The sequence below is a fragment of the Pelodiscus sinensis genome, chromosome 2 (genome assembly GCF_049634645.1).
Source record: "Pelodiscus sinensis isolate JC-2024 chromosome 2, ASM4963464v1, whole genome shotgun sequence".
Classification (NCBI taxonomy): Eukaryota; Metazoa; Chordata; order Testudines; family Trionychidae; genus Pelodiscus; species Pelodiscus sinensis.
Genome location: NC_134712.1, coordinates 64,615,398 through 64,629,354, shown reverse-complemented (window position 1 = coordinate 64,629,354; position 13,957 = coordinate 64,615,398). Strand labels below are relative to the sequence as shown.

At 37.2% G+C, this 13,957-nt stretch overlaps 1 protein-coding gene across 4 annotated transcripts in view; it reads left to right on the top strand.

The window, feature by feature from the left end:
- The window catches only part of TGS1 (trimethylguanosine synthase 1), a 36,719-nt gene extending 23,118 nt beyond the window's left edge, over positions 1 to 13,601 (top strand). The window contains exons 11-13 of one of the 4 annotated variants that reach the window (XM_075920681.1): positions 673 to 891; positions 2,822 to 2,898; positions 13,271 to 13,601. In XM_075920681.1, the coding sequence (XP_075776796.1) occupies positions 673 to 891; positions 2,822 to 2,898; positions 13,271 to 13,387 (413 nt within the window). In that variant the 3' untranslated portion in view covers positions 13,388 to 13,601. Of the gene's footprint in view, positions 1 to 672; positions 892 to 2,821; positions 2,899 to 5,280; positions 5,927 to 13,270 lie in introns of those variants that run through there. The other 3 variants (XM_075920682.1, XM_006126135.4, XM_075920683.1) reach the window with 3 other exon arrangements.
- The last annotated feature ends 356 nt before the right edge of the window (positions 13,602 to 13,957 follow it).

Below are 13,957 nucleotides of genomic sequence, written 5' to 3'. Positions count from 1 at the left end.
CTTTCTTGTAGCCCATCTTTCATTTATTCTTGGGGTAAGATCAACTGCCAGCTAAGTAATTTGAGCTGCATAGCTTAGAGGGTTCTGCTCGTGCCTAAGAAAGAAGTCTTTCCCTCCCAAAATGTGTGCTACATAACCAGACATTCACCCCAGTGTGTGTTGGTGGATCAACACAGTAGTAGATGCATGGTCTCAGATACCCCAGCTGAGCAATGCACAGAGAGCAATTGCAGAACTGTGCTTCGTAGCATGAAGAGTATGTACAATCACATCCCAAATCTCACCCGCTTTCCTACCTTCATGTACTGTGAAATTGTGCTGATTCTGTGGCATCTGGGAACCTCTGCTTTGCAGTGTCCAGCAGTAAGAGGAAATATAATTTGCTGTGCGTAAGCAACAAGATTGAGATAATTGGCTATTGGTATATGACAAAAAGGATACATATTTGTAGGTATGCATATTGGTATATTACAAAAAAGGTATACATATTTATAGAAGTCCCTATTGCAAACATACAGTTAGTGGCTTTATAAATGCATTCTGTACTTGAGAACTACAATGAAGCACCTTAACCAAAGGAACATCTTGTTTTGGCAAGCAATAGGGACATCTGCCCATTGGATTTGTCAGCTTATATGTTTCATAGTGTTAATTCTTTTTCCTTATTTTCAGTGATTGCGATCGATATTGACCCTGTTAAGATCAGTCTTGCCCGCAATAATGCAGAAGTGTATGGAGTAGCTGATCAGATAGACTTCATATGTGGAGACTTCATGCTGCTGGCTTCTCATATAAAAGCAGATGTTGTGTTCCTCAGCCCTCCTTGGGGAGGGCCTGATTATGCCACAGCAGAAATCTTCGATGTTAGAACAATGATATCACCTGATGGATATCCTTTCAAAGTCATATGAGAGCTACTGCTATGAACATACATTAACAAGAGCTTAACTTCTTTTGGCAGGATAAAATAATGCATGATTCTTTAGCTCTGTCCTGTTCTATTGATATCTTAGGTTTTTTTTAACTTGATTTGGAATTGCAGATGAACATCACTTTTGAATATTAGGACTTATGTGTGTGAAGTTGGATACCTAAAATCTGAGATGCTAAGAATTAGTGGACACTTACAAAAGTTGGCCCTTGGTGATAGAGCAGCGGTTAATATTCAGGAGCACCTACTATCAAGACCATTTGTGCAGTAGATTTAGATAGTGTATCTCTAAAAATGATCAAAAAACAATTGTTGCTATCACATCTTTTTTTTTTTTTTTTTTTTTTTTTAAGAAAAAAAGCATCAGAAGACTATATATTGGTTTGAAAACGCAATCTTGCGGGTTGGAATTTTCATATGTCCTGTCTATTTTCTTTCTTGAGGCCATGATCTTGTGTGACATGATCATCTTCACATTAATCAGTTGCGATGTTTTAGCCAGAGGATTATAGGACAGGTTTTTTTCTCCTTTATTAACAGAGGATTTGGCCTATGAATTCAAGAGAAAAGTAAGCAGCAGGATCATATGAAGACTCCTACACAACTGTTGCCTTTTCCATGCAAATGTACTTAATAATTAAAAATTTAAAAAACTGAAGGAGGGAGACTATGCAAAGCTGTCTGCAAAGCAGTCTTCTATTTCAGAAAATTAATGAGGCTGTGATACACTGATTTAAAGACCTATCACAGTTAATGGTATTTGTCATGTTGATAATAAAGATATTAGTATTTTGCTTTATTTTGATATCAGGCTGAGACTTGAAGTTGGAGCTGATAAATTTTATGTAGCTTTTTTGATAAATGAAAACTTTTTTTTTTCATGTAGACAGTAATATAAAAAGCATGTGATAAGACCTAGGTTTCTACTAATCAGCTTTCTAAATTATTGCTTTAAGAAACCCAAACAAATAAGAGTGTCCTAATTATGTACCTGCACGCTTATTAGGAAATATGAGTTGTATCAAATTTCTTTTAAAAACAGGCAATAATTAATTAAATATAAGTAACTTATTTATTTTGTTCAAAAGGGACAAAATTACCTGTTTTAAAAGTGTAAACCAGACAAATGCTGTGTTAAAAGCTAGAATTTCTAGTAGCATTTTTCCCATATATAAATTATTTATAAAACATTCATCTAGTGCTCTTGAATGTGTTTCCAGTGCATTAAAATATATGTCAAAATATAAATGACGTAACCAGAAAAACTTTCCCTAACTCAAAACAAATACCTACAAAAACACATGGGCTATGTGTGAGGGTCAGTTACCTCTCATAAATTTATGAAAAGTATATCCTGTTTACTTACTTTTTTTTCCCAAAATGTCTAAAACATAAGAGACTGGTTTCCTAAGATACACTATCAATAGCACAAAATAATTTCATTGTTATGGAAGTTTAATCCTGTCTGTTTTAGTGGATCATTTCTACATTGATGTTTTTAGCCTCCTGGTGGCCTATGAATGTGTTTGTTAACTTTCAATTAATCTTTTATATATGTGTGATTTATAAGAAAGATCAAGCCAGAATATGGGATACTAAACAGCCAACAAATGAAAAATGTGTAACAGATACTAATTTCCTTTTAAGAAATGATATTAGTGAATCTCTGACACATGAAACACTTCATAACATCAAGACAAATTTATGGAATGTGAGGACTTTATCTATTTTGGTAGTGGCAGGTCTGATGTTTCAAAATAATAACTAATGCATAGCACCAACACATTTAATTAGAAGAGTGTAATATCTCTGATCACTAGATTGGGGCTGTTCTAACATAGCAAATAAACTCATGTCAAGCTTTTTATTTCCCTTTACTGGTCTCTACATTTGAAATTTTCAAGCTGTCCCAGAAGATCACAAACAACATTGTGTATTTCTTGCCACGCAATGCTGACATTGACCAGGTAAGTTATCGTTCAAAAGCAGCTTTGTTAATGTAAATTGAAAATTGACAGTATGTTTTTCCTTACTGCATTCTAGAACAATAGTACATTACTCTCTGTTTTGTGTGCCGCTCTTTTCCAGATTCCTATAGACTTCTGGCAGGGTGTGTAACTGATATTTCTTTATCTAAATCAAACCAGTTTTATCATGTATTTTTAACTAGTACTGGACTTGAGAAGAGTTGTTGAATAACAAAATGCTCAGTATTCAGATTTTCAGTACATAAAGAAAGCTGAAGAAAACCGTTCTGCATCCTGGAATATCAACTTATGTAGCATCTTAGGTAGTGTGCAAAATAAACATGTTTTGGGCTCTAGAATATCAGTATGCTGCTAGAAGTTAACATAAGTTACCTATACAATTACTTTTTCATATACAGGCAGCTGCCTTTTTAAATCCTTTGCACATCCTTTGTCCCAAACACAAGCTCTCAGCAAATAGGCATGAAAAAGTATTTGGAGTCCCCTGTTGATAGGCCTGTCCCTACATGACCTATTGACTTATAGACTATGTCTACATTTGCACAGTTTTTGTACTATCATTTTCACTGGTGATAGAGTACCGGTAAAAGAAAAGCACTGGTTTGTGTATTCAAAGTCACAGGTGTCAGAGAGTGTTTACAACCTGAGGACAGCTATCCCACAGTGCAGCTCTCTTAGGAAGGGGAGCATGATCACAGGGCATCCTGGGTCCCTGCACAACCCCTTTGTTCAAACACCAATCAGCTCCAGTAGCTTAGCATTGCTGAAAGCAGGAGATTGGTTGCTCTGTGGAGCAGGCATTGTCATCTGGCCAAATTATAAGTGAACATTTGCCAAGAAAACAGGAAAGGGTTTCATAGTTCCCAGCCCTTTAAGGGGGAGTGGCAGACATCAGTTTATCTGGCATTAGAGCAGCAAAGCTGCTGGATAGAGTAGTCATCTAGGCACTGTGGGATATCCTGTGGTGGCTAAAAGCTATGTAAACAGCTTCACTTGCACATCACTACAAAAGCATCCCTGCTAAGAGCTGTGCCCCTCTCATGGAGGTGGTTTCATGGCAAAAAGTCATTGGCAAGTGTAGATGGGCCTTTTTGTGCTTTAAATGGAAAGTATAAACATGTCAGTGGGCATAGAATGTGGCTTTTGTCAATGGATTCGTTGTACAGCCGATTGCCCTTGATGGGCCATCAAACAGGCTATAGTGCTGATGCCAGTCTGCAGGGGGGCGGGGAATCCAGAAACACAGGTTTGAGATGCAGCTATATTACACGATTTATAACTCGTACTACTAAGTGATACATACATATAAACAAGATTATTGTACTTAGTGAAGCATAACTTTGCCATTGATACCTTACATGTAATAGTCATTATAATTTTTTAATATTGGTATCGATATTATAAATGGTCACCTGTATTCCATACAGTGACACAGTAAGTACTAATGCAGAAGGATTTTTCCTGAAAAATTATGCCCTACCAGTTTGTAATCAGTAGGGTTTTTTAGAATGTTTTGTTCAGAATATTTACAGGAACGTTAGAAAAAGCCTTCCCTTTTTGAAAGAACTGCATCTAGACTGCGGATTTACTTTCGAAATAGCACTTTTTTGAAAGAGCGCCATTATATGATTATGCAAATGAAGCGTGGGAAATTCAAATCCCAGCTTCATTTGCAATTTCGTAGTGCCTAATTTACATCCCTCTGTCGAAAGAGAGATGTAATCTAGATGTACCCCTGGATAAAGTGCCATTTTATTAGTGTTGCTCTTCAGTTCTTTCTTTGAACTCTAGAGGGAGCAGCAGTATCAATAAAACCTGGAAAAATGAAATTAAGAACATTCACAAAAAGCTTTTGGTTTTTTTTAATACTATCACATTGACCTGCCTACGATTATGATTCTTTGTTACAATAATTATTTTTGCATAAATTGCATTTTAGGTCAAATTGGAGATTAACAACTCTAGTAAAATATGAAAGACCTGTGTTGGTTTTTTTTAAAGATTCTTTCTATTTATGCTAAATATAATGTAATTATTTCCTTGCTTTTTAAGTACTCTTTGTATGTGTGACATACTGCATGGTTTTAAATGTCCTTGTATCAGGGTTTAGTCACAGAGTATATTTTCTCTGATAAGACAAAAACTAGCATTTTCAAAGTATCAAAATTAGCAATCAAATAATTTAATAAGGCTTGGATTGAGAGAGAACTTTAATTGACTAAGTTAATGTGACTACTGGTTTTACATTTACATACCATAACACAAAATTTCACCTGGAAAACCTCCCTCAGTGGAAAAAAGTTTTACTTAGTCACACCTTTGAAGAGACTTCCTTGTTCCCTTTGTTTTGTTTGTTTTCAGTTTCCAAAAATCAAGCACAGTGTAAACAGTTACATACAGATAGTTGAAGAACCCACTGACTTCACCTGGTGACGTGTTCACTTACAGTGATTTTTCAAACAAAGCAGTAAAACCATTTGGATCAGAATTTGTCTCTAAGGTAGTAGTGATGGTTCTTGTTATCGCTTGTTTTTTCTTTAGGGAGTTTGCCACTCTCTTGAAATGTTGCACCTTTTATTCTTAATGAGAGAGAGCATAGATGTGAAATGGCTGCTGTGCATATTGATCCATTTTCCCTTCTCTCAAACTGTTAATACCTTTGCTAAGAGTACGTGACCTAGGCTAAAGGAGATGGTCTTTCTAATATACTCATATTTGATCTGAAACTTAGAAGGAGAACTTATAACTAGATCCTAGGTTTCTGTCCAGTGTTATTTTGAACTACACAAAAAAACTACATATATTCTATCATTGAATGGTAAAAATAAAATTGGTTTTGTGGCGTGGCCCAACTAATATGATGACCTAAGTGGGTTCTAGACAAATCTCTATGTAAATCAAGGAAACATGGTTTCACATGGAAAATGCATATACAGGCAGTCCCCGAGTTGCGCGGATCCGACTTACGCACTTACGAACGGGGCTTTCTCACCCCAGAGCTCGCAGGCAACGGGACCGCCCAGAGCACAGCGGTCCCGCCACCTCAACCTCCAGGGCGAGAAAAGCTGCTCCAGGTGCCCCTGGTCTGCTGGGGACCGTCTCCAGCTGACCAGGGACACCCGGAGCCGGGGAGGCGGAGGGGTCCCGCGCCTCTGAGGCTTTGCCAGAGCAAAGCCTCAGAGGCGCGGCACCCCGCTGCTGCAGCTTTGCTCCCCGTGTCCCTGGTCTGCTGGGGGGGGCGCAGCTGGTCTCCTCCCTCCCCCCAGTAGACCAGGGAGATGTGGAGCAAAGCCCCAGGCCTGTGGTAGAGCAAGTGGGGCGCTGACGGTTGGTCCCGCAGCACCGCTCTTTGGCGCTACTGGACCAACCCGGCAGCACCCCTGCTGCTCTGCCCCAGGCGTCCCCAATCAGCCGCTGCTGATCAGTTTCAGCAGCAGCTGAATCTGGACGCCAGTTCCGACTTACATACAGATTCAACTTAAGAACAAACCTACAGTCCCTATCTTGTACGTAACCCGGGGATTGCCTGTATGTTAATTTGAGAGGCTAGAATCTGACTCTTCCAGGAATCATACTCTTTTCAGGTATGTTGTCTATTGATGATGGTTCATATTGTCCACTAAAGAACTTCTGACGCTTTTTAACTTGCTGTTTGCTATTTACATTGTAAGATATTTGCACCAGCAGTTTATTAGTGATGGAAAGTGTTAGGAAAGAGCAGTAGTTACTGAAGTAAAAAATATTGGTGTGAAATATTCATCAAGAGCAGATCAGATTTTTGCTTTTAAGTATGAAAAGAGCCTATTTTAATTTCTACATTTGTGGCTTCTCAATGCAATTTTAACAGAACTTTGGCTTTCATGAACTGAATTTTTTTTTATATTGAGATGAAAGATCTTTTTCCCTGTTAGTTGCCACAAAAACATTCATCAAAATTTCTTCTCTTACACACCAAAATAAAAAGGTCAGTTTATGTTAGTTTTATATTAGAGAAGAAAATGAGCAGGTTTTTTGGTAGCATTTAATTATTTTTTTCTATATTAGCTTTTAGCACTTAAGCAAATCTTGTTTCTCTTTAACTCTGTTTTACAAAAAGTATTGGATAAGGTAAGGAAAAATGAACACAAGGGCCTTTACTGGCAGGGGAGCTATTAATTGCTGACTTACTGCCCAAACGAATCATAATTATGTAAAGCTGACAGCCAACAAAATACTTATGTTTGGAATAATAACCAAAACAGCATGACAAAAATTGTCAGAATGATGATTTATAAGATGGCTACAGATAAGTTATTACTCAGTGACTGCACAGGAGTTCCCTGTGAATTTGAGAGAGATTTTAGGCAAACTGCCATGGGATGTCCGCTAAAATTTTGTGCATAATAAAATCCAATTTTGTGCATAATAAAAGCCAACACTATGGCCCTCCACAGTATTTTAATCCATATTTTCCATGGCAACATCAACTTCTAAAGCATGAAATACCAAACTAGGCATATACCCACTGCATTTTTTCATAGAATATTTTTGCATAGAATGTAAGTCTAGAAAGGACTATCAAATCATGTTGTACAGGTCGCTTAATGTCACCCATATACCCCTATATTAAGCCCAAAGGCTTTCCTTAAATTAAGGCAATTCACTCCTCAGGAGACTAAATTGGCAGAGAACAGGAAAGACTGAAGTATCTCCAATGCTTGAGGCCCCTGTAAGGACTGGAAATTGATTATGTGACATAGACCTGCATAATCTGAATGGGCATGCCACACCCCGTAGTGCAGGGGAAGGAGAAACTCCCAAGTTCCTTGCTAAACTGTCCTGGGAAAAAAATCCTTCCCAACACTAACTTTGGTGATCATTATGTGAGCAAAATGCACTCTGCAGGCATCTAAAAAGAGTAATTTCTGAACACCCTCAGAGCACTGGTCCATCCCAGACGGTGTCCAGTTTTCAACTGTGGCTAATCTCTGATGCTTCAGAGGAAGGGGAGGACAAATTTACCCAGAATGCACCTAGCCAGTTGTGTTGGGAAGAAATTCCTTCCTGGCCCCAGCAGACAACCTGCCCAAGCTGGCAGCATGAGATTTGATTATAGTCTGTCTCATGATCAATGAAGCAGAGAAAACAATGTGTGTAGCATAACACTCATTTCTATCACTGAAGCTTTGTGAGGAGTTGGTCCTTAAAACAGCTGCTGGTTCCTTTGGTTAGCAATACTTTTTAGACAAGGGCCAAGACTAAAACATAGCAAAGCCTGACCCTTTGCCTTCCCTTCAGAGTAGTTAAAAGAGTGAGATCTTACATAAATTTAAATGTGCAGTGATTGACACAGTATTACCAGGTAACTGCATTTACTATCCTTTACTTTTAAAAATGTATCTCATCTGTATAAAAAAACTCAAGTTCTCTGGTGTTTAATGAAGACTCAAAGCCGAAATAGAACCACAGAATAAATTCTGGATTTCAAACTTGCTTAATTTTAAGGTGCTTGGATTGGGCTTATCTCAGTTTTTAAACCAGAGTTTTGAGTGGTTTCCATAGATTGTTGTCATTTTCTTTGGATTTTTAAAGTATTTACATGAAAAATGCTGCCTACAAGGAGAGTGACTAGTTGGAACTTCATTGTATTTTGTGTAAAGCACAAATCATTTAAAGAATATTCTTTTTACCTATCTAGTTAGGATTTTTGTTATCTTCTATGATGTTAGAATATTAATTGCAATTATCTGCCTACATAGTGTATAACGTGATATAGGTGCAATACCACTATTGTAAGGTTGATTCTTTAGAGAAAACAAAATAGCAGTGTGAGTAATCAAAGAAATTGGGCATTTTAGGGGAGTCTATGCATGGTAAATGCATCTAGTAGAGGAAATTGATGTCTAGATTATCTGCTTTAAGGAATTTAGATCTAAAGAAAGTATGAGGAAAAAATAAGAGGACAGAGAAACATTCCATGATGGATCATGTACCCTCAGCATATTTAGTAAATGTGCACATTACCTTAATTGCTAACCTAAAAGGAACCATAATTTTAAGCATTGTCTTAAGATAAAGTAGCAATTCAGTCTCTTTTTCTGCTTATATTTTATTTTCCCCTTTCCCTTCTATTTAATTTAAAATATAACTAGAGTAGAAAGGAGAAATTTAAAAGAATTTGGCTTTTTAAAAAATTACTAAAAATAATGGGCAGTGCATGTTGATACTGTAAGAATAATGGAAAACTAAAGAACAGAATGTTTTGAAATAAAGAAATGGGGAATAGGGATTGAGGAAGGCAGTGATTGTAGTTTTAAAACACATTTGTCAGTTTGTGTAGTTAGTCTTGTGTAATGCTGTTTTTCCCCTGTAACTGTCATGGTTCATTGAACCCTGCTGATTAGAATTGCAGGCAAATGTCTTGTTCATAATTAGAGCTACAATCTCCAGTAATTTGTATGTAAACATAATTGGAAATATGTTCTTAGATTTTTTTCCTGCATGCAGGTTGTTCTGTTTGAGTGGGCAGCACCTTTTAACTGAATTCTGTTTTTCTCTGACAAAAAGGAGGTTGAGGAATTGGTATAGAGTGAGAGTGGGATTTGAGCAGACAATCTGTATTGTTCATATAGTAATAGAAATGTAGCCGTGTTAGTCTGGTGTAGCTGAAGCAAAATACAGGACTATGTAGCACTTTAAAGACTAACAAGATGGTTTATTAGATAATGAGCTTTCGTGGGCCAGACCCACTTCCTGATCTGAGGCCCACGAAAGCTCATCATCTAATAAACCATCTTATTAGTCTTTAAAGTGCTACATAGTCCTGTATTTTGTATTGTTCATGACATTCTGGAATCTTGAGACTTTTATACTTCTACATTTTCTTTATTTGCTTTTATATTTTTAAATTTTCTTTATTGCCCCTAAATTGTTTATACTCTTATATTTAATTAGCTTCAAGGAATCTGTCACACTTTGCTTAAAATATTTTTAATGATTGACTGAAATTGTAACTATATTCATCATGGATATAATGCAGGTTGGACCCCTTTGGTACAGCACCTTTGGGACCTGACTGGTCCGAAAAGAGGGAGCTTTCAGGGGCCAGGGTCAGGGGACCTCCCCAATCCAGAGTCCACTGACCCTCCCCGCTGCCAGCTCGGCTTTGGGCCCAGACAGCCACTCTATCTCTGGCCCAATTAGGCAGCTGGTCCCAGCCAGCCTCCAGCCCTCCAGCCCACCAGCCCCAGCTGGGTCTGCCTCTGGCTCCTGGCCCTGCTGTCATGGTCTGCGGGGCTCTGGCTGGGTCTGCTGACCAGGGCTGCCAGTTGCCAGCCCGCTGCCACTGGTCCAGAGACATCCATGGTCCGGGATGTTGTCAGATGAGAAAATCCCAGTTTAGGGAGGTATAACGTGTATGAAATTATTAACAACCACACCAAGGGTGTGTCTAGACTACAGGATTTGTCGACAAAAGTGGACTTTTGTCGACAAAACTATACCTGCGTCCACACTACCGCTGAGTTCTGTCGACATAACGTCGACAGAACTCTGCAGTTTTGTCGACGCTGGTAAACCTCATTTTACGAGGCATAACGCCTTCTGTCGACAGAGTTTCTGTCGACAGAAGGTGTTATTGCATGTAAACTGTCCTTTGCGTCCACACTACCATGTCGACAAAGCAGCTTGCTTTGTTGACAGAACTCAATGTAGTCTAGACGCTCTTTGTCGACAGAAGTTTTGTTGACAGTATCTGTCGACAAAACTTCTGTCGACAGAAGCCTGTAGTCTAGATGTACCTCAAGTGTAATTGTTCAAATGTGCTTCAGTACATGTTATCTTTCTTCAATGCATATGTCCTGCATTTCAGCTCTGAGTCCCAACATCTTTTTCGTTGTATTGATGCACTGTTTTGTAGTTTCCATTTGCTGGAAAAAATAAGAAAATTGGTCTTTATCAAACATTTTTATTAAATGCTTCTGTTTAGTATGAACTCATGCACAGAAACATTTCATGCTTCAAATTCTATTACTAGTGTGTTGAAATTATATTGAAATGCTTTTTCACTGACATTTTTAGGTACCCGCTGTCATAATGCGTAGTCTCTTCCAAATAGTGATGTAATAATTTCAACAAATAAGTTTCAAATCATTTCAACAAAACATAAGTATTCCAACATTTTTGAAGAGGCGATTTCTTTTTGTCTTATACAGAATTCTTAAAGAAGAGTACTTAAGTAATGTTCTTAAATTTGTTTGGTCCTTAGATATTAACAACTTTTCCATTAATATTTAAAGTAAGAAAAAATAAATTGGAAAATTTAACATTCCTGAACACCTGCCAAATTCAGATTTTTGTGCTATTTATAAATACCTCAGTCTGCTATTTGTTTTAGGTTTGATTTTGGTGGGGGTTTTTAAGGTGTTAGGTTGCATTTTGACAAGAACAGTGGTTTTTTTTCCTATTAATATTAAGTGTGGGATGAAAAAGCTTTTAACGCTTTTGCTTTTGTCTGCTGCTGTAAGTAAGAAAAAACCTGTTTTATATTTAATGTTAATTATTGATTTGCGTAAAAGTTCAAAGTATAATTTAAATTTAATGTTATTTCCTCTCTATTACAGTAGCTGTTTTTTACTCATACAAAAAATAAGAGGAAGTTCAGCATATTTAAATATAAACTCGTGTTTCATGGTATAAGTCTCAAAGGAGTTTAGAAGAGGTAACCGTGCATACTAAACTTTGCATTTTAGCAGTTACTGCCACAGACATACTTGTCTAAAGGTAGTTAATCTGTTGCAGGCTTGTGTTCCATAACATTAAAATTTAGTCAACATAGAATCCCTTTGTATCTTTGCTTTTTCGGGAGCAATTTAAATGCAACACCGAGGCAAAGACAATACAATATATCAGATTGGGTACAACCCCGTTGTTGAATAGCTGGCATTCAGGCAGACTGCAGCACATGCATGGAACTACTGTGACATTGAAGAGGCATTGGCACAACTGCCTGTCCCTGCACTACACATTGCCAGATCAGGGTCTTCAGGGGTATCTTTTCTTTTTTATTACTTTAAAAATAAATTTTCAATAACCTTCCCTATATTTTTTTTCTTTCTTCCTTGTGAGAGTTCATCACAGGTGTCACTGTAATAAACAAGTATTTCTTATTGCTCACTCCTGGCACATGGCACTGCATACTGCAGGCTATGTCTAGACTATGTTGCTCCATTGACGGAGTCATGTAAAATAGTTTATTTGGCATAGGCAAAGAAGCAGGGATTTAAATAATCCCTGATCCGGCACAGCAGGGCAGTGCCGTTTTATGAGGCATACTGGAGCAGTTGACAAAGGCTTCCCTTGTCTAAACTGCCCCGATGTGCCGGATCAGCTGATCATCAGCACAGCGTGGCAGCCATTTTTATTTTAATGAAGCGGGGTTGTTTAAATCCCCGCTTCTTTACCTATGCCGAATAAACTATTTTACATGGCTCCGTTGATGGAGCCATGTAGTCTACTCATAGCCACAGAGATCAAGTAGAAAGTGCACAGTTACTGAATGCTATCACTGCAGAATGAGAGCACCTGCTGCAGCAAGTTCCTGGTGCTAGCATCCTGTGCATATCGTTTTAAAATTAGTGGAGCATTAGGGATGTGAAAAGCATAGTAACTCGGCTTCAGTAGATATTTTGCCATTGACGTCAGTGGGGCCAAGATTTTTATTGAGAACATTCAGCAGCAACCAGACACTTTGCTAGCTGTTTTATTATAAACATTGTGTGAGATTTTAAAGTGTTTAAAAAAAAAATCCAGTCAAAGGTTTGTGGGAGGGTTTTGTGATATTTTTCTCTTCCCATATTTTTTCTTGAGCAGTCAACTCCCATGCAATCTTTCATTGTTTCTTTGATTCTTAAGATTTAGTTCCCATAATCTACAAAAACTATGAGACTGTCTGGCATTTTGGTGCCTTTCTATTGCTGTTTGCTATAAGTGAGATGAGCAAATGGCAATGCTCTCCAAACTGCAGTGCTCTCCAACCCTGAAGGTCCTGTACCCTAGCATTAACATTTCTGGTAATCAGCTATAAATAACACTGAAGTGTGGAAACAATACCAGACATGTATTCCACATATGCAGTTCTACTTTTGTAATAGCTATGAAGGGAAAAGATATTTTCAGATAGACCGTAACCAGCCACTGTTTTGTTGTTTGTTTAAATATTTAGGGCAAGGTTTTCCAGAGTTACAGAAGTGTGTGTACCATTATTAATAGTAGCAAAGAAAACACTTTTGATTATGGTTAGTGGTGTAAGATGAATGTAAGACATGTTTTGAAATTGCTTGTTTTTCTGGGAGACTGTTTTTATGCTTTTTAGGTTGCTTCCTTAGCTGGACCAGGAGGGCAAGTTGAAATAGAACAAAATTTTCTCAATAACAAATTGAAGACAATAACTGTTTATTTTGGTGACCTAATCAGACGAGATGTATCCTGAATTCAGTGCAAATACACCCAAGTAAGAAGTGAATGGATCGTGTTTTGAGACTTCGTAATAATATAGACTTGATTTCTCTTTGTCTCTAATTGTTGATTTTTGTTAAATTTATTCTGTTTAATATTTTTCTCTTTTCATTTTTTGTTTAGAGAAGTATGTTTTCATCCTATTTGTTGCAAATATGTCAATAAAATACTTTTTATAAAAAGTGAAACAGTAGTAGTTTTTTTTATCAAAGAGATCTTATAAATCTAGGGAAAAGCTGTCTTCAGAATGATACATATCACAATACCCATCTAAAAGGAGTTCAAGGCTCTGTTCAAATATTCTTGCAGAACCTAAACCATATTTTATGAGAGATTTTTTTTTATTCATCAATTTTTCACACTTCATAATATAGAAGACTAATTGAAAGAAATCTAGCACTTAGTACAAATTAATGCCAGAAACAAATAATTAAAATGTTTTCTCTGGAAAAAAATAAAGAATTTATAAAGCTCCATAGTCCATGCTTAAATAATTAAACATAATAATCTGCTACATAAAAAAATCTGCCGAAGACTTACCAAA